At 49.6% G+C, this 23,950-nt stretch overlaps 1 protein-coding gene across 4 annotated transcripts in view; it reads right to left on the reverse strand.

Moving 5' to 3' along the window:
• SEPTIN9 (septin 9) overlaps window positions 1-23,950 on the reverse strand; it is a 254,811-nt gene that overhangs the window by 95,245 nt on the left and 135,616 nt on the right. For all 4 annotated transcript variants that reach the window (XM_038371506.2, XM_043497403.1, XM_038371508.2 and 1 more), the window contains one exon: window positions 19,964-20,623. In XM_038371506.2, coding sequence (XP_038227434.1) covers window positions 19,964-20,623 — 660 coding nt within the window. The remainder of the gene's footprint in view (window positions 1-19,963; window positions 20,624-23,950) is intronic.

Below are 23,950 nucleotides of genomic sequence, written 5' to 3' on the forward strand. Positions count from 1 at the left end.
TCCCACCGACTTCAACGGGAGCAGGATTTGGCCCTACTACATTCCAGCTCCAACAGCCATTCCCCACTCTGCACTTGCTCTCTCATCTCATGCTCGTGCCTTTAGACTGGAAGCTCCTCAGGGCAGGGATCCGGCCATTGCTCGGCACAGGTCTCCGGCTGAGCTACAGAGCAGCACAGTAGAACTCCCAAGCAGACATGGTAGGAGTTGCTAGTGCAAATGTGCTGAGTGGCTCACACATTCCTGAGGAAATTCACCACGTACATAAAACTGAGTGAAACGTAAACAAGGCCGAGCTATAGCTGACTAGCTACGACTGATCCTACAGTGACCTCTGACCGAGGCTGGTATTTACATTAACTACCTGGCTAATGGCATTAATGCACTTTATATCACGGCGCCCTCTCCATTTCAGGACTATAAATTAGAACAGTAACTGTCACTGGTGGCAGGCCCCGGCCCGCTAATAAGCCCTGTGCCAAGTGCCTTCCCGCACCCTGCCCTCCCCCTCAGGGCAGCGGAAGGGAGGGTGGGCGCTGGATCTCGATGCCGGGGTGACCCCCAGGGAAGGCCCGAGCAGCATGTGAGGTAATTTCCCCCAAGACCCACTTTATCAGCGCGCTGGGCCGCGAGAGGAAACGAGTTCAGCCAGAGTTTGTCTAAACACATTGTGTTTTATGCGAAAAGCTGCTCCGATCTCCTCCCTTTCCCAGGCAAATCCTGACAACTCCAAGGAAATCTTTGCCCTCCTTTCTCTTACTGGGGAAGGTGGAGGAGGGAGTGCACTGGATAGGAATCGCAGATAGTGTTCCACGCTTCCTGTTAGAGCCCATTCTGGCCAGGAGTACCAGCGCCCAAGGGTCAAAAAATCATGGGGCAGGCCCCCAAAATCATGAGATTGGCTTGAAAATCATGAGAGGGTTTTGTTTTTTTGTTTTTTTTTTTAAAATGCCTTTTGTCTTCTGCTTTTGGAGCCTTTGGGGTGCACTTAGCATCATGTTCTCAAGCTTTTCTCTGCAACCATGAGGATTAGCTACTTTTTTTTTTTAAATGAAAGCTAAGATTTTCACTTAACCACATGCCTCCAAGAACTGGGGCTTTAAGAAAAGCATCAGCTATCCTGAGGGTTGGCAACGTTGTGTGAAATCTTGGTCTCACTGAAGTCAAGGGGAATTTTGCCTTCAATATAGTCAAGATTTCACCTAGGAGTACTGTGTGTGTACACAGTTTGCCCACTATCTATAGTGAAAGTGAGGGGCAGAAGTGAACGTTTGGACAGTTAATTAAGGATACCTTCAGCATACTCCAAATCTGTAAGCTAGGTTGGGGAGGGACTGCAATACACGGTCAACCTGGTTTTGTGCTCTACACCAGAACTCCTGCTGCTCCACAAGCAATCCAGAAACTACCCCAGAGAGTCTCAATTGTATCACCGCAAAGTGTGGGATGGGAATAAGGAGAATGCTCTACAGTTTAATCAAAGTTTGAAAAACAGAGCCATAAAGAAGCAGCTATCAATTTCCCTTCCAAAGGAAAAAGGGATGAATGTGGATAGTGCTGGCTTAATGTAATTCAGTCAGGCACAATGTAATTCTTCCACCACACAACTGGATGAATGCACTCAATCCTGGAGGAGGGGTCTATCAATGGCCATTATCCAAAATGGTCAAGGAAGCAACCACATGATCTGGATGTCCTTAAAACTCCAACTGCCAGGACTGGTGACAAGGGATGGATTGCTTGAAATTGCCCTGTTCTGCTCATTCCCTCTGAAGCATCTGACATTGGCCACAGTCAGAAAAGATGGACCATGGACCACAGCTGTTATTATGACCCACAGCACCCCATGCTATTCTGGGTGTGCCCACACACAGACTGCTGATGCACCTAACCCAACCCTGATCTGCAGATCCCCCTACTATCCCAATCCAGATCTTCTCCTAGCTAGTGCATTAACCTGCAGCCGCAGCCAACCAACCCGCATCCACACACTGCATATTGGCACCTTTCTTGTTTGCTTTCTTCTTAGGGCTAGTCTACATGTGGCTATGTAGCCGCAGCAGAGTGCTGGGAGAGAGTTCTCCCAGCGCTCTAAAAAACCCACCTGCACAGGGGGTGGGGCTCCCAGAGCTGCTGCACTGTCTACACTGGACAGTCTAGTTAGACTGCACTGTCTAACTGCTGGAAATGGTCCATCTTGCTTGTCACCATGAAAGGTTTTCCTCCTCCTCCTCCTCCTCCTCCCCCCCCCCCCCCCCGCTGGTGATGGCTCATCTTAAGTGATCACTCTCCTTACAGTGTGTATGATAAAACCCACTGTTTCATGTTCTCTGTGTGTGTATATAAATCTCCCCATTGTATTTTCCACCGAATGCATCCGATGAAGTGAGCTGTAGCTCACGAAAGCTTATGCTCAAATAAATTTGTTAGTCTCTAAGGTGCCACATGTACTCCTTTTCTTTTTGCGAATACAGATTAACACGGCTGCTACTCTGAAAACGGTCTACACTGGCACTTTACAGCACTGAAACCTGCTGTGCTCAGGGGGGTGTTTTTTCACATCCCTGAGCAAGAAAGTTGCAGCACTGTAAAGTGCCAGTGTAGACAAGCCCTTAGAAGGATTCGGTTTGCAGAGTCTGTTGGGTGGGCTCATATCCCAAAACAACAGTAGCAATCAAACACCAAGGAAAATGACAAAAACAACCCAGAAAATAGATATTCTAAACCCAAGGGCTCTCTGAAGTTGGCCGTGAGTTGCCAGCTGTTTCCTAGATCCCTGAGAAAGTGGACACAATGGCAGAATCTCAGAGCAAGCTGGAAAGAGCTTGTTTTGCATAGATACAGACATTGGCTGGCATCTTCCCCTTCCCCACAGACAACTGCCAGCAGCTCTCATGAAATAATAATGCTCCAACAAGCTGTGCAAACATCAAGGCTTCGATCATCCAAACCCTTACTCACGGTGAGTAGCGCCATACTCCACGAGCAATCACAATGAACCCAGTGGGACAATTCAAAGCATGAGGTCCTAATCAAGGGTGGCAAAATTCAGGTCTAACTAACTTCCCCTTCACACCCCCATCAGATAGCTACAGAAAGTCTCATGATGCCCTGTCTTGCAGAGGGGGGAAACTGGAACATTGGTGATGTGACTTGCCCGAGGCTACGCTATACAGTTTAATGGCAGAGCCACCACCAGAACTTGGGACCTCCGCTCTCCCAACCTGCTGTTTATTCTTCCAGGCCATGCTGTGTTTCATGCTCAGAATACCTTACCCCATTTCCATAACAGTCACTAGCGAAAACTCCTATTGACTCCAGCTTCACAGAGGAGAGCGACAGACAGAAAGCTCCCCTGCGCAGAAACTGCATGTGCCCACGTGCTCCTAGCTGTGAAGGGTTCAGCTTCAGGTCCTCATCCAGCTTTTCTTAATGCCTCTGCTCCAGGGCTTTGGCGAAGGATTTGGGGAACCCTGCCTCCCCGCTGCATTCATAAAGTGCTGTCCCATCCCATCCCAAGTCAGAGAGACCTTTTTCATTGTGAATACTTGACTGCACCAATTCACTCTCAGCCAGCAAAAATGTCCACAGAAAGCAAACGTGGCCAGGGGCCCAAGCACAGTGACTAAACTCTAGATCCCAACGAATATTCGTGGTATGCATCCCGATCTATTTGTCTGAGGAACACTGCCTAACACTTTAGGAGGTCTAAGCTGTGATTCAGTCACCATTAGAGAGCGTGTCAATTTGTTTCCAATGTCTCTCTTTCCCTACAACCCTTCCTTTCGGATTCCCATCTCATCTTTCTCTGCCTTTTCAAGGCCAGACTGTTTCCACCCGGAGTGAATTGTGTTTGTTCTGTTTGGAGGGGGAGATGCATGGGGAGGAGGAGGGAACATGTTGCCACCATAAAATTCAAGTGCTGCAGATAAACATCAAAGAAACATTATTCCCTTGTATAAGTAGATGACTGTTAAACATGAATTGATCACAGCACTGCATGACATAATGAGGCCAGAGTCACAAAGAGGTGCTCAAAATACCACTGGGCGGAACATTACAATGGGCTGGTAGTTTATACTGCTCTGCAATGCAGGAATGCCTCTCTTAATCACCTCTACCACCCTTGGCCTTACTCCGGAAATAATAGACAACACATATAGAGAGTGGAATGCATCGGAAAATACTCTCAGTCCAGGCCTCTTCTGCTCTCATTCTCAGAGGAAAACAAAAGCAGGAATTTTCAAATTGCCATTCAATTCCCACTGCAAGGCAATGAGGATTGCGTGCCTTCAGCCCTTGCCAGCCAAAAAGCAGACATGTCACATGCATGACACAGGCAGCCTTTGCATGTACAGTGTGTGCTTGTAACATGTTGCAGGTATATAATCTGCAAAGACAACACCCACCAGCAGCCCCTCTTTCTTTAGTTCTAGGACTTGATCCTGGGAAGGTTGTTTAGTACTACTTTAGCACAGGCCCTTAAGCTGAATGTGAAGTTTTAGCATTCATGAAATCGAGAATATTTCTCTCCCTTTCCCAAAAGCCAGGCATAGTTGGTCTATAAAAAGCTCTCCCCACAGATTCTTGGCCTGATCAAATCGGAAGCACAGAATCAGCTGTGCTGGTCCAGTCCTGAAAACAGTTCTGCAAGTGCACCTCAATTCTGAGCTGAAATAAATCCCCACCATACAAACCCAGGCCTCTCCTGAGCAGACTGAAAACTGTACAATGGTGTTTTGCCATTTGTACACCTGGGGACTATGATGAGATCATCAGATTCATTTTCACTTGGGACCTAAGAGTTTTAACATAAGCCTCTGAAGGGGTGACAAGCTAGAACACTAATGCAATGTAACACCCAATCCACCAGAGCATCAGCCCCTGCAAAATCCCTCTTTGCTTCAACCAGTATTTATTCCAGTTGCCAAGTGTTGCCTTTGCTATGCAAGAAGACTGATGGGCCTTTTTCCCCCTATTGAAGGAACCATAGGCAAAGCAAAGCCCAGTGAGAACATCCTGCCATTACTTCTTGATAGCTGTAAGAACCTTATAAAGCATGATATGTATTTTCCTTGTTCATATGTATGGTTTCAGAGTAGCAGCCGTGTTAGTCTGTATTCGCAAAAAGAAAAGGAGTACTTGTGGCATCTTAAAGACTAATAAATTTATTTGAGCGTAAGCTTTCGTGAACTACAGCTCACTTCATCAGATGCATCCGATGAAATGAGCTGTAGCTCACGAAAGCTTATGCTCAAATAAATTTGTTAGTCTCTAAGGTGCCACAAGTACTCCTTTTCTTTTTGTTCATATGTATGTAATTCATTAGTTGCAGTGGCTTGCATGGTACTTTGGTCCATAGAACTGAGCCAGCCTCTCTGGCAGAGTTTTGGCTCTGAGCTTTGTCTAGGTCTATCCCCATCCCACGAAAGAATGAAACTCAATGGAGAGAACCAGTTTTGCATGTGACCCTGGAGAAATCCAGATAACTCCTGCTCCGACCCAGAAAATGAATGTACTATTTAAATTGACCTAAAGGAAAGCAGCCCCCTTCCCCAATTCCCTTCTTTAAACTCTATGGCAGATGGAACAAAAACTGGGCCCAAGAAAGTCTTAGCACAGGCTCCAATCCAAGAAGAGCTGCTTCTTCCATTTATAGCCATGTTCAGTCTAGCTTCATTGCAACATCTTGGACTCTAGGAAATGAAGTGTGTGTGTTTGAGGGAGCAGTGAAGAACACAATTGGCCAATTGTCAAATTATCTTGTTTGATCACAATGAAGTTTGATGTTCCCAAAACAAAGCTATCTCTGCATAATCTTAATTCAGTCCTTTGCCTCGTCTTATATGGCTTATTGCGCTGGCAGGTTACCCAACCTATCCTATCCTGTCAAGCAGTGGCCAACAGCAACATCAAGCTGAGGCAGGAGGAAGGATCTATAAATAGTTTAAAAGTCAATTCTTATCCTACTTTTATCAACAGTCAAAGTGCCCTAGAAGCAGAAGGCATTGAAGTCCAAGTTAATAGCCAACCCATACTGAAGGAGACCCTGGTGAAATTTTTGTCTTATCTCTGCCAAGATAACTGACTTTTTTTTCTTATCAGCCTGCAAGACTATTTTCCCAAATGCGTGAGCTTCTGGAACATCCAGAAGAGGGAAGAGCTGGGGACCATATCTTGTAGAGCTAAGTAGGATTTTCCAGGGTGTGTGGATGGGAGACCTCCAATTAGCAGATAGGATCTGCACCGCCTTAGGATCTGCACCGCCTTGCACCTCGTGTAATCATTTACACCTATGATAGGAACTGATTTTCCTTTACTCTGAGACACTGTTACCCTGTCAGAGCATAGTAGAACCTTAGTATAAACGAGAACTAGGCCCGTAGTCCCACTTTGCACAAGCGTAAACGATGACACACGGTGCAAAGTTGTGGAGGATTTGGTATCTAAGAGTGCTGCTGATTCAGGAGGGGGCACTCTTCCCTCACAGGGTAGTTCTACACTGCACACTAAACCCAGGCTCTGATTCAGGTTTGAGCACAAGCCCCCCTTCAATCCACACACCAATCAGTCTGACTCAGGTCAGCGAGGACTCAGGACCCAGGTCCTAAGACCCTGCTAGTGGGGTAGCTCAGAGCCCTAGGACCCTGCTAGGGGAGGTGGATCAGAACCAGAGTCCCACAGGGATTCAGGTCCAAGCCTTGTCATTTTGCAGTGTGGACACAACTCAAGCTGCAGACCCAAGTCAGAAGGTCTGCATAGTACACTATGGATGCATTAGCATGGCTCTGAGACCTGGGCCCAGCAATTGTAAACCCAGGTTTACAGTGCAGTGTGAACCTTCAAGCGTGGACTTGGAAACACTAAGTCCACAAGCCCAAGTGCCCCAGATCTAGGCTGAGTGTGCAGAGGAGACATAATCTAAGTCTGCAAGGAGCCAGCGCCCCAGCCTGATGTGATGAAGTGCTGGGAGGCTGCCTTTTGGAGAAAACAGAGGCCTTGACCACTTGGGGTCTTTAAAAATCCCAAGTACACAGATCCCAGGATCCTCTTTAGAAATTCTTGGAGGCAAACATCATGCTGATGTATAGAAACTAGACATGGGAGAGAGACATTTAGATCATCCAGTCCACTGCAGGAAGGTGCCTACAGCGTTCAATCCAGTCCAGCTTTAAACAAGGACTCCCACCACTTCTTTTGGGAGACTATTCCACAGTACAATAGATCTGTCTGCTGGTGAGATCACCCGTTTCACTGCAGACCCACAGGGACTTACACAGGGGCAAACAAATTCCTTCTTTTATCTGAGTTTGGCTGACTCTGAAATGAGAAAAGGAGACACTGTATCTGCTAAAACAAGGAAATAAATCCAAACATTGGCCCTGAGTCACACTGGAAAGGAGGGGCTGGTTTCAAGGAGGGGGGAATCTGCCAGTCAAACAATATTAATAACAGCTTGAGTCAGTAATAAGGCCTTGCTGGCCTGCAATCACACTCCTATTTAATGCTCTGCATCTTGGCTCAATCATACTAGACCATCTCTGGTGTCCAAATATAGCTCCTTATCCCTGCCCATGTTGGTTTGGTGGCTTGGTAATTGACTTCAGAGCCTTCCACCCCTAAGTCGCCAGCAACCGGTTATTCACCACCTGGTGGCTCAGGTGAGACAAGTTCAGCAGGCCTCAGATCATCTCTCACCAGGGTAGGCAGCCTCATCAGAAAAACCACTTTTCAGAGAAGCAGCCGTGTTAGTCTGTATTCGCAAAAAGAAAAGGAATACTTGTGGCACCTTAGAGACTAACAAATTTATTTGAGCAGAAGCTTTCGTGAGCTACAGCTCACTGCTGGCAACTTCACCGGCATTCTCAGCAGCCAGTCCCAAGTCTAAATAAGCTTGGAGGCTGAACGACCCATTTCCTGTTTCAGAGTAGCAGCCTGTTAGTCTGTATTTGCAAAAAGGAAAGGAGGACTTGTGGCACCTTAGAGACTAACAAATTTATTTGAGCAGAAGCTTTTGTGAGCTTTATCGGATGCATTTCCTGTTGCCATTCCAGAGCAAGATCAAGGAATGCTGGCAGAGGAGGGGGAAGCTTGCTTTGCTGCTGGCTATGTGGTACCTGCCTGGGCGTATGGGAGAGGGGAAATAAACAAAGAGCTTCCTCTGTTGTCAAAATTCATGTTGCTCTCCAGACTGTGTGCAACCTCTGCAGTGAGACAGGCACATCTCTCCCTTGCGCTCTCTCCTCTTTTCTCTCTTTCTCTCCAAAAAACTGGTGCTGCAGATTTTCCTTTTTTCCAGATTATCTCATATTTGGCGCCTACTACAGATACACAGCTTTGGACCCGGTGCAGTTTTCATTCCCCAGTCCCATCCTTGCTCGCAGTCTCTCTCGGGGATGTCCGGCTGCAGGCGCGCACATGCACACGTGCACCCAATCTAGCCCCAGTGTGTCAGCTGGTTTTAAGGAAATGCTTCCCCACAGTTTTAATCTCTTAGTGCGTTAAATTGCTGTGTCACTCAGGGTCTTGGAAAGGATTACTCAATCCTAGCCTTTTCATTTTGGGTAGAGTTGCTTTGTTTATTGTCTTTTAAATCTCTTTAACTCCCCTTCTCCTCCCCCCCCCCCTTTACAACTAGGACAGAGAGCCATATCCCAAGAGGGCCTTGATAAAATAGACACAATGGTGTTTGAATAGCACATTCCACCTTTCCATCCCCAAACCTCTCTGGATGAGAAGAGCCCCAGGCACCCACACCCCCCCCAAACCAATGGGCCCTTGTGATAGGGTCTTCCTCACAGGAGCCTTCTCCTGGCAGCAAGGCATTTGCCTCTCAGTTTCCTCCGAAGGCAAAAAGGCCCTTTTCTGAAGATATCACTCCTCACAGAGAGGGTCAGAGAGTTTGCCTCCCTGGGCAACCCTTTTCATCAGCTTTGAGTGGCCACCTAGGTTGCAGGGTGGTGGGCAACCAGTGCTGGAGTTTGGGGTTCAGTTTGGAGAAGCACCCAAATGCTCAGACGCTTCACCACGCCTTCTCTGAATTCCTGAACCTCCTGGGACAGCAAAACGGGGCTGGGAATCTCCCACCAGATTTCCAGCGCTTCTCCGGCTTCCCCAGTGGGAGCCAGGAAAGGCAGAGGCTGCTTCCAAGAAAAAATAAGTTTTTAAAAAGTAATTGGAAAGCTTTGGAAGCCAAACCAAGACTCAAGGCAGGCTCATGGGAACACAAAAAATGTCACACCTGATCAGATCCAAAGTCCAGCTAGTGACAGTGGCCATTAGTAGCCACTTCAGAGGAAGGCTGAGTTCAGGTTTTGGGTGAAGGTACCTGGCACTAGTTTATCTTATCTGCCTTGGTTCCTCCATGCCTGCTGGGGAGAGAACAGCAGCCAGAAAATGGAGGGACAAAGGCAATGAGGTCCTAATGCTGGGCAAGGGCAGGACAACGACTCTGTGGAGCGACGTTAAACTCTGCGGTGTCCTCAGCCTAGAGCATATGCCCAAAGGCACTCTGAGAACCCATGGGTGGGGATCGAGGGGACTAAACTAGCCGCAAGATAATGGTAGTGAAGGCGTAGGAGAGCTGATAAGAGACTGATGGGCTTTTCCTGGCCCCAAGCATATGCCATGGGTCAGAATGAGACAATGGTTATACCCCCATCACGTGGCCGCGGTCAGTAGTCACTGACCAATCGGCTTCTGTTATAACACCCTTCTGCCCTTTACAAACCCGAGGACCCCCATACCTTTCCTGAGCAGACCTGGTCAAACAGACCCTCTTCTCCTTGAGGGCAAGTGTGGAGATGGGGCTCTCAGTGACACCAGCAAATGAACACTTTCCTCTCATGACTGACACACAGAGGGTCTTTCTAACCTCTCCAGAGCCAGGGATTTGCTAAACTCCTTGCTCCACTGCCAGTTAGAGCTGGCAGGAATTACAATCAGGCAAAAAAGCAAAGAGAAAATTAGTTTCATCAGCGCCAACTTCAAGCTGGTGGCTTTCTAAATATGACATATTTTGCTGGCAGTATGTGGCCAGGACAACTTTCCCAGAGCCTGGGCCAGCACTGAAGGCACAGCATGTGCTTTCGAGGTGAAGCCACTTCACATCGCTTTCATATCAGATCAAGGAAGATTTCCAAATGCACCAGGTATTGCAACTGAGCCTCACCTCCAAATACAAGCCAGGGGCTGAGCAAGGAGGAGCCGGGGTCAGAACGAGAAAGAATTGACTAACGAGGAAAAATTTACCAGGTTCCGGGAGCACCTATGGCCTTCTACATTGAGTGTTCATGGACTGATTATAAAAGAAGTTTATCATCAGGGGAAAAGTTGCAACTTTAGTGGGTAAGCACAAGAGGAATATGGGAAGAGGACAGGGAGCAGGAGATGGAACCAGTCACCAGCTCCAATCCAGCCTACCTCAGCGATAGCAAAAAGCTTTTGGCATCTGGAAGCTGTTCAAGGGCCTGTCATAAGGGGTTTTCTGTCTGGGTATCTTCAGCAGAGGCCAACAACTGAATGGACATGGAAAACTGCGCTACTGAACTATCCTTTCACCTGCAGAAGAGGTCCCTGGAGCAGAGGATTTAGAGGGAGAAGTGAGGAAGATTGCTCTGCCACTGCCTGTCCTATAGCTATTCTGTGACTAAAGTGTCCGTACCCCACATTTAATGGGTAAACGGAAGCAGAGACAAAAAGTGACTTGCCTCATGCAACAAGCTGGCAGCAGAGTCTGTAAGAGAACCAAGGAGTCCTGACTTTCAGACAGCCGCTCCAGCCACTAGAACACTTCTTCAGAGAGTCCACTGAGGAGATGAAAGAAATGTAGAATAAAAGCTGGAGGTTTGGATGTTCTTCCTCAGGAATGACCTGTTGACACAATGTACAACCACCCACCCACACATCCTCTCTCAATCTTTCTACCTGAGGGGAACTAGACTGAATTCCTTTCAAAACTCATTAGTGCTACTTTCTTCATCAGACAAAAGGTAGCAGGCTAGCCTATTATTTACCTTTTACTTTTCAAAGTAAAATTTACTGCCAGGGAAATTGCAGGCCAATTCAACCATCCTGGAGACTGACCATCTTCTACTTGTCACAAGAGGGCTGCAAACTGAGTGACACGGACAACTTCTTGAACCTCGTTCCATGTGCTGTATCAAACCCATTGCCTCCAGGACTCAGACCTGCTCTGAGAGAGCCGTGTGGATTCCTTACCCTTTACCACCACCACTGGGCACGCGACAGAGCCCCTTTCACCAAAGACAGTAAAGCAGTGCAATATAAAGAGATGAATTAAGCTGCACCACCCCCAACAGGGAGCTCAAAAGAATTATACCCATTTTACAGAGGGGAATCCCGAGGCCCAGAGAGAGGAGATAACTTGCCCAAGGTGACAAAGTAAATGAGAAGAGGAGGTGAGAAAATCTAGAAGTTCTAGACCTTTACTGTAAGCACAGAAAAACGCTGCTGCTCCTTGCACTGTTGTAATGCTTGCTATGGGATGCCAGCATGAGAACCTACCCTTTCCCAACAATTAAATAAAAAGAAGATATCTACTGGATATAGAAAGGCTTCAACTGTAGAGACAGCCGGACCCAGGTCATCTATCCCTGGAGCGTCTCCAGCTATTTTTGTGGTTCTAATGCATCCGTGTATGTATTATGTGTATATGCAGAGTGTGTGTTTGAATATATATTTGTGATGTGTATGTATGCATTTGTGCATGTGTGTGTCTAGGTACATTTATGTGTCTATATGCAGGAGTGTAGACTGAGTGTGAGAGTTTAGAGCACTCAAAACTGCAACATTAGTGACAACAAGAGGCAATGGATGGAACCATGAATACCAGAAACAGCTGAGACGTGCTGTTCATCTCCGCAGACAAGAGGGCTCTTGCAGAATTAGTAATTACAAATTATACGAGGCTCTTCCTAAAGGATTAGGCTGGCACCCATCCAAACCAAAGGGAAGCCCTCAAAATCCTTCTATTGAGAAGGGCCTGGGGGTGTCTGTGGATGTCATATGCTGGTTCATATGCACACGGCTCCCTCCTACTCCTCCCTCCCGGTTCCCCTGTCCCAGAGACGACATGGAAGGGAATTCTCGTGCTGCACCTAACACAATTCTCCTTGCACCATCTGCCAAGCCAACAGAGGCCAAGGAGCTAATATCCAGGCTCCAGGCAAATGACAACAGGATAAAACCTGCCCCCAAAAATGTCAGGTGCTCCCCTCCTGGTTTAGCCCGGCACCTGGACATCAAGGGACACAGTATGCAGCAGCTGCGAAGCATACATGCCTCCAGGAGCTTGGAGAGGGGCACTGTGGAGGTGGTGAGGAAGGCAGGTGCCGAGGTGCCGCCTGGCAACAGGCAGCAGAGGAGAGGCTGTTTGGAAGGCAGTAACAAAGCACACACCTGAGAAGAGAAATCGTAGAGCTGACCAATGCCTGCACCACCAGGGCAGGGACCCACATCCAGGCACTAACACACCTGAGGCAGAGTCTTGCCTGCCTTGAACTGGTGGAAAGGGGCAGCAAAGCAGCTGTGAACACCCTTCCCAGTGCAGAGCACCCCCTCACCAGCCACAAAGTCCCCAGCCCAGGGGATGTTCTGGAGTGGATCAGGGTAAGCTAGGGGACACAACAGGGACAGGAGGGGATGAAGCAAGGACAATATTGCCCATTTATTCCACAGCTGTTGCAAGGTCCATAAGGGCCACAGCAGAGGGAGATGCATTGCCAGACTCATTCCCTAACCCCAGTGTCAGCGTGCCGAAGGTTCAGTCCACACGCCTAGAGAGTTCTACAGCGTGCCCCCAAGGACACGTTCTTAGAGGTGCAGCCCAGCCAGCCACTCAGATGGATGGAGTACAGCATGCTGGGAACCGCAGTGTCCATGGACAGCACACCTGTATTAAAGAAGAGGCTGGCTTCAGAAGGCTCCTTTATGCAAGGTGCATGTATCCCTTGGACACGTGGAAAGCTGCCCGGGAGCTGGTGAGCTTTGGGCACCCCTGGCCCAACAGTAGGGGTTTGCTACTTGACCCTTTGCTGCATAGCTGTGCTCTCCACCCAGGCTTTCCCCAGCAGGCTTGCTAGGCCTGTGGTAACCCTGAGGAAGCTGTTTGCACATTGTTTACAGTAAAAAGAAAAGGAGTACTTGTGGCACCTTAGAGGCTAACAAATTTATTAGAGCATAAGCTTTCGTGAGCTACAGCTCACTTCATCGGATGCATTTGGTGGAAAAAACAGAGGGGAGATTGATATACACACACAGAGAACATGAAACAATGGGTTTTATCATACACACTGTAAGGAGAGTGATCACTTAAGATAAGCCATCACCAGTAGCGGGCGGGGGGGGAGGGGGAGGAAAACCTTTCATTGTGACAAGCAAGGTAGGCTATTTCCAGCAGTTAACAAGAATATCTGAGGAACAGTGGGGCGTGGGGTGGGTTGTTTCATGTTCTCTGTGTGTGTATATAAATCTCCCCTCTGTTTTTTCCACCAAATGCATCCAATGAAGTGAGCTGTAGCTCACGAAAGCTTATGCTCTAATAAATTTGTTAGTCTCTAAGGTGCCACAAGTACTCCTTTTCTTTTTGCGAATACAGACTAACACGGCTGCTACTCTAAAACCCATTGTTTACAGTGATGTGTTTAGACTATAGACTATACCACATCTGAGGCTGCTTCCTGTCACCTACCGCAGAGGTGGAATAATCTAGCTGATAACATTACTCACCCTCCCCCTCCCTCCTCCCAGGGCCCGCTTCAGTCCTTCATGTGTCTTGCTCAAAGTATCCGAAGTACGGCCTGAGAGACAATGTAGTTTGGAACCATCCTCTGCTCAGAACTGCAGAGCGAGGACACAACCTAGCAGCAGTAGGCAGTTACTGCTGGCAAACTGAACCAACCTGCAAATTCTGCTCATCTGTCAAGGAAGCTCGGGGGACTGTACAGCTCAGCCCACATTAGGTACTTATCTGGGCCCTGCTACCATTGCATCTGGGCCCCTCTCAGTCTGTAATTCATTCATCCTCAGAAACACCCCTGTGAGGTACACAACTGCTATTATCCCCACTTTACAGATGGGGGAGCTGACGCAAAGAGAGACTCAAGGTATGTCTGCACTGCAATTAAACTCCTGTGCCTGGCCCATGTCAGCTGACTCTGGCTCCAGAGTGTACGCTACGGCAGGACTGTAAAATTGCAGTAGACACATTTGGGCTTGGGCTGGAGCCTGAGCTCTGGAGTCTTAGCTGAGGGTTGCAGATGAGCCCAAACGTCTACACCACAATTTTACAGCCCCACAGCCTGAGCCCAGGGAGCATGAATCAGCTGAGCTGGGCCAGGCACAGGTATTTAATTGCAGTGCACACATACCCTGAGTGATTCGCCAAAAGTCACAAAATAAAGCATATGGAAGAGCAGGAACTGAACTAGCAACTTAACCACTGGACCCAGCCTAGCAACTTAACCACTGGACCATGCTTCCAGAGGACTGGAAGTAGCCTGTCATCAGTTCACTGCTGTCACATTAAGCGAACGGGCTGTCACAATCGTCTGTGCAGTGGATGGCGTCCTCACAAGAGTAGTCACTCTCAGAGGAAAAGCCAAGGAATGAACAGACCTGGAGGACTGACTACACCCTCCTCCACTAGAAAAGTTCCCTTCAGGTCAGGTGGCAGGGCACGAGAGAGAGGAAGGGAGGAAAAGTTTGCACGGCTGCTGCTTGTCCTATTGGGGATTTCAGTCTTCAGGGCTGTCAAAACAGCATTAAACTAATGCAAATAAATGCAGAGGGGGAATAAAAGCAAGAGACAGATAATCAGATTGTGCACAATAATATTTGGATTTAAATATACATGTAAATTAAAATGCAAATTAGGCACAGCCCTCCAGTGCCTGGCAAACAGCCATGTGGCTTTTGAAGCTATGCAGGTGGAAATTGCTGCTCTACGGCAATCTCAATACAAACTAACTGCTCCCCCTCCCACCCCACAATGGCAGTTTCACCACAGCTAGCTGCTCCATTTGTTTGGCTTCCTTTCCCTGTGGCTTCTTTCAGAGCTGCTGAGCTCCAGGTGACAGCTCATCTCCAACCAGCCTCCTTCCTGCATCACATACTTTCCTGAAGACCTTCAGCAAAGATGGTGGTGACAGCAGCGGGGCGGGGGGGAGGGGAACAGCATGAGAACACAGACAAGTCACTGACAGCTGGAGCTCAAGGGAAATAAAATATCAACAAGCAGCTAGAGGCAGGCACAAGGGGTTAATTACTTCAGGGCTGTTTTCGAGGCTCCACTGTACGGGTAGCAGGGGGCTGAGGCGGAGGGGAGTTTCCATGAACATCATGTTGCAGCATCATGCCTGACCCAACCTCTGGGAGCATTTCCCAGCTAGAGGAAGCAGGGCATCAATCCAGGTGTCACAACTGCCAAGTGAGACAGGGGCAAGTGCCACTGTAGGGACTACCTGGCAGTCTCACCTGCAGCCATCCATACATCTCCATGGGAATGCACTTGGCTCTGCAGTGCAGAGACAACTGGGGAGGACGGCAGTTCCTAATCCTGGCTGTCGGACAAGAACTCGAGACTGTTTGCAGCCCTTGGCTCCCTTGGGCAGGAAGCAGCTGAGTTGCCAAGCTATCATCACCCTCCAAATCAAAGCTAGGTTCTTTTAGTCACAGGGCCAAATTCACCCCTGATGTAAATTGGTCCCATTTCCAGCTCCCAACGGGATGGATTTGTTTAAGGGGAGAGCTTGTTTTTCTCTTGGGTTGTTTCATTTGGTCTCAGGTCCACGACCAGCTTTGAAGCGATTTCCTCCCACACCAAACTCAATCCCAGAGAAGGACAGCCTGGGATAACAGGTCTGTCCCTTGGACCCTTCAACACAGATGAGAGAAGCCACCTACCAAGACCCCACTGGGTAGAGGGATAATCCAGTTTCTTTTCTGTGGGGCTCAGCCGTGGCCTGCCTCTCTGCACTCACATACAGGCTCTGGGCACATCTCTTCCAGGACGGCACCCCTATTACAGTCCCCACCCTGCTAGCAGACTCAGTTGTACTACAGCTCAGAGCTATGAACAAATCACAGACCTCATGGGCCTCACTTGGAGTGGTTAGTCCTTACCTCCTCCTCAGAGCACGCTTTCCTGCATTATCACTCTACTAGCTTGGACACGGAGCTTCAGCTGAGCTGAGAAATCCTAGCCTTTGTAGCATGGCAGCCAGCGGTGCCCTGCAGGCTTTTAAGAGTGGGAAGCAGAGCAGCCCCCCGCCCCAGCCACTACTTTCATCTTGGAAAGGGAAGGGAAGCATCTCATTAACCCCCAAAGACTGTGTGTGTGTTTGGCGGGGGGATTACATAGTAACGTCTTCTCAGGGGGTTCCAAGAAGCCTTCTCTCTTTTTCCTACCACTGAGAGCCAAGTGGGGTCCCTTCAAAGTCCACGGCTTTTCCAGACATCAGCTCTGCTCCCTTTGCCCATGCTCAGCAAGCAGGGTGCCGATCAAAGCTCCTCCCGCCACAGGGCTGAGGGGGCAGAACGCTCCCCCGCTGCCAGGCAGGACAAACAATGGGCAGTCCCATAAAACGCCAGACCTCCAACATTCGCAGTAGGCCACAGCAGAGAGCGCTCCTCCAGAGCGGGCGCTACACAGCCATTCACAGGGAGGGAGTGCCCCACAATGGGGTCTGGCTGGGAAAGTGGCCCAAGGAGCTGTGATTTCATAGGCAGCTTAGAGTTCACAATGGAGAGTGGCTAAGATGTCAGTGGGGGAAGGGAAAGGGGTGCTGGGGCTTGAGGGGCACAGTGGGGATATTGCACTAGTTCTTGGGCTGTAAATCTGAGCTTGGAAAGAGTAACCAGGAGGATGAGCCTTTTAACTCAGTTTCTCAGCTCTTTTATTGGACTCGGGGCCTCCCTGGGCCTGAAAGCTCCCTTTGTGTCAATCCCACCGAGCACGGCTGCCTTGTTCTGTAAATCATACCCCAGACAGCTGTGCTGTTGTGTAAACCTCACACTCAGCAGCTGTCTTGGGATTAAGAAAAGGAGTACTTGTGGCACCTTAGAGGCTAACAAATTTATTTGAGCATAAGCTTTCGTGAGCTACAGCTCACTTCATCGGAATGAAGTGAGCTGTAGCTCACAAAAGCTTATGCCCAAATAAATTTGTTACTCTAAGGTGCCACAAGTACTCCTTTTCTTTTTGCGAATACAGACTAACACAGCTGCTACTCTGAAACCCGTCTTGGGATTGTGGAGCCCCTTTGGTTTAAAGACACCCCCACTTCCAGGCAGCTGTCCAGAGATTCTGTAGCTTAGGCGCTGTTTCCAGTACCTACCAAAGGGCCTGATCCTGCATGATGTTGTGCTCAGCATCAGTGAGAGTGGAGGGGGTTCAGCGCCTCCCTGAAGGAGTTCCACACCTGGCAGGATCAGACCCACCGAGCATCTCACTGGGCGGATGGTCTCTCTGGGATTACTCAGGTTATGTTAAACTCAGAGTGGGATGGGGCAAAGTGGATTGGCCTGCAGTGCTTTTATGGCTTATTGTGCTGTTTCTTAGATGTCACTCAGCCACAGACAATCAGAGTTTGTCTACTGAGATAACTGCAGCTGTCCTAGGCTGCTTCCCCTCCCTCAGTCCCACCAAGGCTGTTCCTCTCTTCTTACAAAGGCTACACACAGTTGGGATAAGGGGGACTTCACCATTTCCTCATATTGTAAACTCTGTGGGCTCATGGTTAGCACAGGGGACTGAGAGTCAGGATTTGTGGGTTCAAAGCCCAGCTCCGCCACTGGCTCACCCTCAGATCTTGAGCAAGACACTTACTCAGTGGTTTGAGCATTAGCTTGCTAAACCCAGGGTTGTGAGTTCAATCCCTGAGGGGGCCATTTGGGGCAAAAATTGGGGATTGGTCCTGCTTTGAGCAGGGGGTTGGACTAGATGATCTCCTGAGGTCCCTTCCAACCCTGATATTCTATGATTCTAAGTACATCAAAAACGTGGCCTCTCTCGGTGCCTCAGCTTTTGGGCGCTCAACTTGATGTGCTTTGAGCCTGATTTTCAGAAGCCCTGAGCAGCTGCAACTCCCGTTAAGGTCAGCGAGGTCACTGCTACAGCCTGTCCAACGGCAGAGACCAACTCCTCACGCGCTCGCACCCAATTGCTAAATGATGCCCTTCAGCACTGCCAGCCTCATGCCCTAGGCCAGGTGGGGAGGGAGAAAGGGCTCGCTAGAGACCAGGGAGTCTCACAACAGCTCAGGGATGGGGGGTCAGAGGCAAACAGCGTCATCAAGGGTACGTGGAAGTGAAGGGGAAGTGAGCTGGACAGGACCCTGTGCAGTTGACTTCAAGCCTGGGGAGGGGCCCAGCACAGCTTCGGTATCAGATAACGTGGCTTTCCTGTTTCCATGGACACTTTTGAATGGGAGGCCACCTGGAGCAGTGCTAACACCTGAGAGGCCAGAGTCCTCAGACCAAGGCACATCTCCGCAGCCCCAGCCTAATGCCAATGAACGGGTCCAGCAGCCAATGGCAGATTGTGTGTGCGTGGGGAGGGGGTGAAAATCATTCTCTACTTGTCCAAGTGTTACTACAGGCCAGGTCTCCCCCAAGCAAAACCACCATAACAGCCTCTGCTGGCAGCTGTCGCTCCCACAACCAAGCAGCCCAGCTTGCGGCGTAGAGCAGCAGGAAGGCTCCTGACAGGTAACAGCAGAAGCCGCAGGAGGCCTGGACACCCCTGGCCGGGTCCGCATGTGACAGGCTTGCAACAGGCTCTGGGGCAGAAAGGGGAGGGCCCGATGAAGAAGACAGCTCTTCTACCGTCTCCAACCACCGTCCCGAACTAACAAAGCAACTGAACAATAGCGCTGGACAGGCCGACAGACGTTGCCTTGTCAGGAAGTCTGGTTAACTCCTGGCTGGACTGAGCTGAATTGGGGGGCGAGAAGGGCGGGCTGCGTAACTCACTGGACACGCAAAGTCTGCCCAGCGGCCTGTTTCAGCTGTAACGCTTCACCCCACAAGGGATCGACTTGTGTGAGCCCTGGAGAAGAACAGGTCGAGGAGGGAAGGTTATGGCCTCCGATGCCAATGCTGCACCTAGCAGAGGAGGGGACTGGGGAATGGAAAAATAATCAAAGAGCTGGAACAGAACAAAAATCTCTTTAAAACAGAAGTGGGGGGGAATAAAGGTCCCGGCGCCGCTGGGGGAGGGGAGCCAGCTTTAATGCCTAAAGCAGGATTAATCAAAAACAAGATAGAGCTAATGTAAAACAGGGCTCCAATTTCACAGTGGCTCCAGTCCATGACACAATTACAGCATCTGGCTACAGGGGCCAGAGGGAAAGAGCTCCTGATTCCTGCTAAGAGAGGTTGGGTGGCTGCCCCAGCAGGACAATAATTGCTGACAAAGTGCTGGAGACCCACAAGCGTCAGCACTGCAACGAAACAGCAAGCAATGCAGGCGCCATGTCTGCACCTTTCACGTCACCCCAATGGCTGCTTTTCTTAAGGAGACACAGTCAAGGCGGGTGGGCGCAAGATTAGGGCCAAAAATGAGAGAAGTGTCCCATTTTACAAGCCTGGCAAACAGCCGAGTAACGGGGAGGCGGATATTTTCTCATTCCACTTGCAGCAAGCTTTCTGGTCTCATGGGGCCACTTAATGAAAATTCTGTAGTGCCCCCAGCAGTTCCAGAAGGCTCAATAAATCCAAGCGCAGCAGGAAGCAGGACCATATTCATTCAGACACCAGCGGGTACAGAACCCAGGACCTTCAGCACCAGATCTCACGACATGAACTAAGGGAGCAACAGTTAGCTGTGAACAAGTAGCAACTGGCTGTTGCCCCCCTTGTGGGACAGCCACTAGAGGGAGACATAGGCAGACATATACTTAGCCAGCATGTTACACAAGCTTTTGCCCAGGACTCTACTTACCCTCTGGACTCTTTGGCGGGATTTCAGCCATTACTGGTTGCGCCTTTGATTCTGGTTGGAGATGTTGACTGGTCAAGGAAGGCTCCAAATTCTCCATCTGCCTGGCAAGTGGGACTTGGACCTCTGGAGACTTTGCCACCTGGATTTCTACCCGTTTGGTGGCAACATCTGGCACAGAGGCACTGGCTGTGTCAGCTCTGCGCTGGGGCAGCTCCGGGATCTTTGAGGTGGGAGCTTCCATCCTCCGGACAGTGGGCTCCTGAGGCTTGCCTATAGTGATCTCAGTCCTTCTTGGAGTGGGCTCAGGGGGTTTGTGCCCCAGCCCCTCTGCTCTCTTGAGGCCGAACCTTGATAACCCTGGAGTGGAGTTCTCCACTTGCTTGGACGAGATATCAATGGAGATTTCTGTTCTTCGTGACACAGGCTCAGGGAGTTTGGGTCCAGAGAGCTCCACCCTTCTCAGAGACGACTTAGGCGACCTTTGGCCTGGAGAGTCTGCATGCCTGGCAGGTGTGTCTGAATTCCTGGCACCAAGATCCTGGAATTTCTGTGTGGAGCTGGATACAGTGGACCTGAGGAGAGGGTTCGGGGTCCGTCTTTGCGGCGTGGAGGTGTTTGGAGACTGGTCTACCTCCTCTACCTCGAAAGATCGCTTCAGAGCTGCAATACATGAACACAATTTAGAATTTAACAACAACAACAGCGTCTTCATGAGAGGATCACAGCACACTTTACCAATGTTCATGAACTTTCAAGACCTCCACCCCACACTCAAGAGATGGGTAAGGATCAGTACCCCCGCTGAACACGTGGGGGAACTGAGTAACAGAGAGCTTATGGAACTTACCCAAAGTACCCCTATGGTACTTACACAGCGAGTCAGTGCTGAAAATAAGACTAGAATCTAGGAATCCCAATTCCCAGAAATCTAACCACAACTTGAGTATCTTTTACACATCTAGTACAAGTTACTACCTTATTAGTATTCTCCATTCATCCTAGGGGTAATGTTTTCTCTCCTGCTTTGCACAGGTGTAAATGACTTCACAAGGTACAAGGCAGCCTGGAACCAGGTCCTAATGGGGGCCTGCTGGCCGGCTTTAGCTCAGTTACACTCTGAGTAGCCAGCCAGCGCGATTCCACCTCCAAGGGCGCGGTGGTACATATACAACTTCTGAGGGTCGAGTGGGTCACTTGGAGCAAAGTAATCCAAACCCACGCTTGTGAAAGTGTCCAAAACAACTGGAGAAGACCAAATCCCCATGGATGCTCAGTATTCATGAGAGTGTGGCCCCAGGCCTCTGGCCACTATTACAGAACAAACCATGATCAGTCTCATTTTACTGATGGGGAAACTGAGATACAGCGCTGCTAAATGATTCATCCAGCATTGCACACAGCCAGCAATAACACTCAGGAGTTCTTATTCTCAGGCTTAGGCTTCAATGTGAACTTAGCACCAAGTGCTTTGGTTTAATCAATAGACTGCAGAATGTCTTTACACCACTGCTTTCAGTCACTCACATACTAGACCTGAGTAATCAGCCTGTCTGAGAGGCGCTACAAAGCTGCATGTCATTGGAAGTGAAGTTTTCTGCTGTTCTTGCTGTCCCAGTCTCAAGGAGCCCACAGCATTCGCTCTGGCCCCTTTAACACGTGGAGACAGTTTTCCCACTAAGAAGGCAACTCTGAAATCCCTGACCCAGGAATCTGTCTGGGGAAAGCCAATAAGTATAGCGTGGCCCCAGAAACCTGAGTTCGCTGGACCTGCACTTCAGAAATCAAAGGAAGCACAGAGTATCCTAGCAGGCTAGGTCCATCCACATCAATCCATCTCTCTTCCACCAACTATTATTATAAACTCCTCTGACCTGATGATCCCACCCCACATTAGCCCAGGGTCAGCCCCTGTCAGATTCCAGCCTGGTTCATGTCAGACTGGCCAGGCATGACTGACCCTGTCCACCCCTGGAGTTATCCCTTGTTAAAGGAATAGGCACCTGGAGAGAAGGCATCAACTCCACAGCCCACAGGACCCACTCCAGTCCCTGTATGTCAGGCACAGGGAGCAAGAGGTGAACAGCACGTGCACAATAGGAGGGAAAGTGGAAGAGGGAGAGAAGAAATCATAGTTACTCTCAATTACTCTGCCTCCCTGTGCTACAGTAATGTCCTAAAACCCACTTACTTCACAGCACAGCACCCTTAGCCAGGGGACAAGAGGGCACGGAAGAGAAACGAGCCCTGGTGTCTCCCCACCTGTCACACGCAATGATAGCGTGGTTGGACAGACCAAGGAGGTGTGGAGAAAGCATCAGCGCCAAATCCTGCTTCCCCTCTGTGCATGAGCTCTGTGGGGTTGGGACGCCACTAAAATTTGGGAACAAAAGAGGGTGGAGTCAGCATGCAGCTGCATGATCCCTTCCAAACCTGATGGATGCTCCGACCAGGAGTAGCTGCCTAAAGCAGCGTTAGCTCCTGCTGGGTCCTCTAGTCTAGGAGCCTGCTACCGTGCAATTGCAGAGACAGGGACTAAGGGCAAGAGAACTTCAGGACAGGTCAGTGTCTTTCTAGTCAGGCAATGAGTTAGGTCTGCTACCTGCCAGCTCCTCCTTAGAAAACACAGGGCCAGTCTCGGAAGTAGCAGCCCTACCGTGGTGGCATAGTGAATAGGGCGGCCATCTGCCTTTCTGTAATAGGGTGGCTATTGAATGGTGCCTGCTGCCCTGCCCCTCAGATCAGGATGCACTTACCCCCCTATCTCAACAACAATCAGGCAAAGGCCCAGGTGCTGCAATACAAATGTCTGAGTTTGGCCCATGAACAACAACACGCACGCTGCTCAGGAGCTGTCCCATCAGCTTGGTCCCATATATCCCAGAAGCAGCGGTGCTAGTCCTGACTATAAGGCATGTATTAATTCCAGAGTGGAAGAAAGCGCCTGAACCCAGAGGAGAAGGAAGAGAGGCCTGTGAACTCTCAGTCCCTCTGACACATCTATTTGTCAGAGCAGCAGCCTCCCCACTCAGAAATAGGAACCATCTGCTCCAGCTCTCTCCAGCGTACAGGGTCAGGAAAGCGTTCCACGTGGCAGGAACTTCAGCGCCACTTTGCCAGCAGATTGTAAATGCAGCTGCTGACACGCAGCCACCCAACCATTCGTTAGTTATGCTTATGTTCAGAAGGTTCCTCCTCCCCTCGTCATGAGCTCGAGTGCTGCAAAGTACAGGCCAGCCAACTGCTGGGAAAGCGCTTGGCTGCAATATAGCATAGCGGGGGGGGAGAGGGGGAAAGGGGGAGGCTGTGATGGAGATTGCACCGATTTGCTGCAGCAGCTCAATCTGAAGGGTTATCCTGCAGGGAAATGGTGGAGCCCGGTACAGATTAAACAGCCATGACCACACTTGGATCTGCTATGAGCAGAATGGGATTTGAGGCATGTGGAAGCTGCATGCTTTACCGGCATAATCTGCAGCGCCTAGGGTCACCATGAGCCCTACATTTCAGGAGTGGCTGGAGTTTTAGGACCAATTCAAAGGGGAGTACAAAGGAGTCTGCTGATGTCACTTACATCTTCCAGGCCCCTCCAAGAGGGTTCCCATTCTGTCATCAACACAGCCCTTACGCATCAGTTAGGCTGGGTTGGCCATGCTCAGAGGTAACATGTAAGGGGCGAGAGGAAGGGTATGTTACACGTTGGTGAGTGGCTGCAAGTCTGGAAGGGGACAAGATGATGTAAGTTACACCACCTTCGACTCCACGAGCAGGGCTTGCGGGACCCAGAGAAGCTACGGGCCCCCATCGTGAGGTGCTGTAGGGATTAGAACCTTCTGTTTTTATAAACAGCTTCCCAACAGGGGACACTATAGCATGATCATGGATGCTCAGTATTCATGTGAGTGTGGCCCCAGGGCTCTTGCTTGGATGCTTTGCACTATACCCTCGCCAGGGGTGTCGGGAGAGTCGCTCTCTCTGGAGACCCCTCTT

The sequence above is a fragment of the Dermochelys coriacea genome, chromosome 14 (genome assembly GCF_009764565.3).
Source record: "Dermochelys coriacea isolate rDerCor1 chromosome 14, rDerCor1.pri.v4, whole genome shotgun sequence".
Lineage (NCBI taxonomy): Eukaryota > Metazoa > Chordata > Testudines > Dermochelyidae > Dermochelys > Dermochelys coriacea.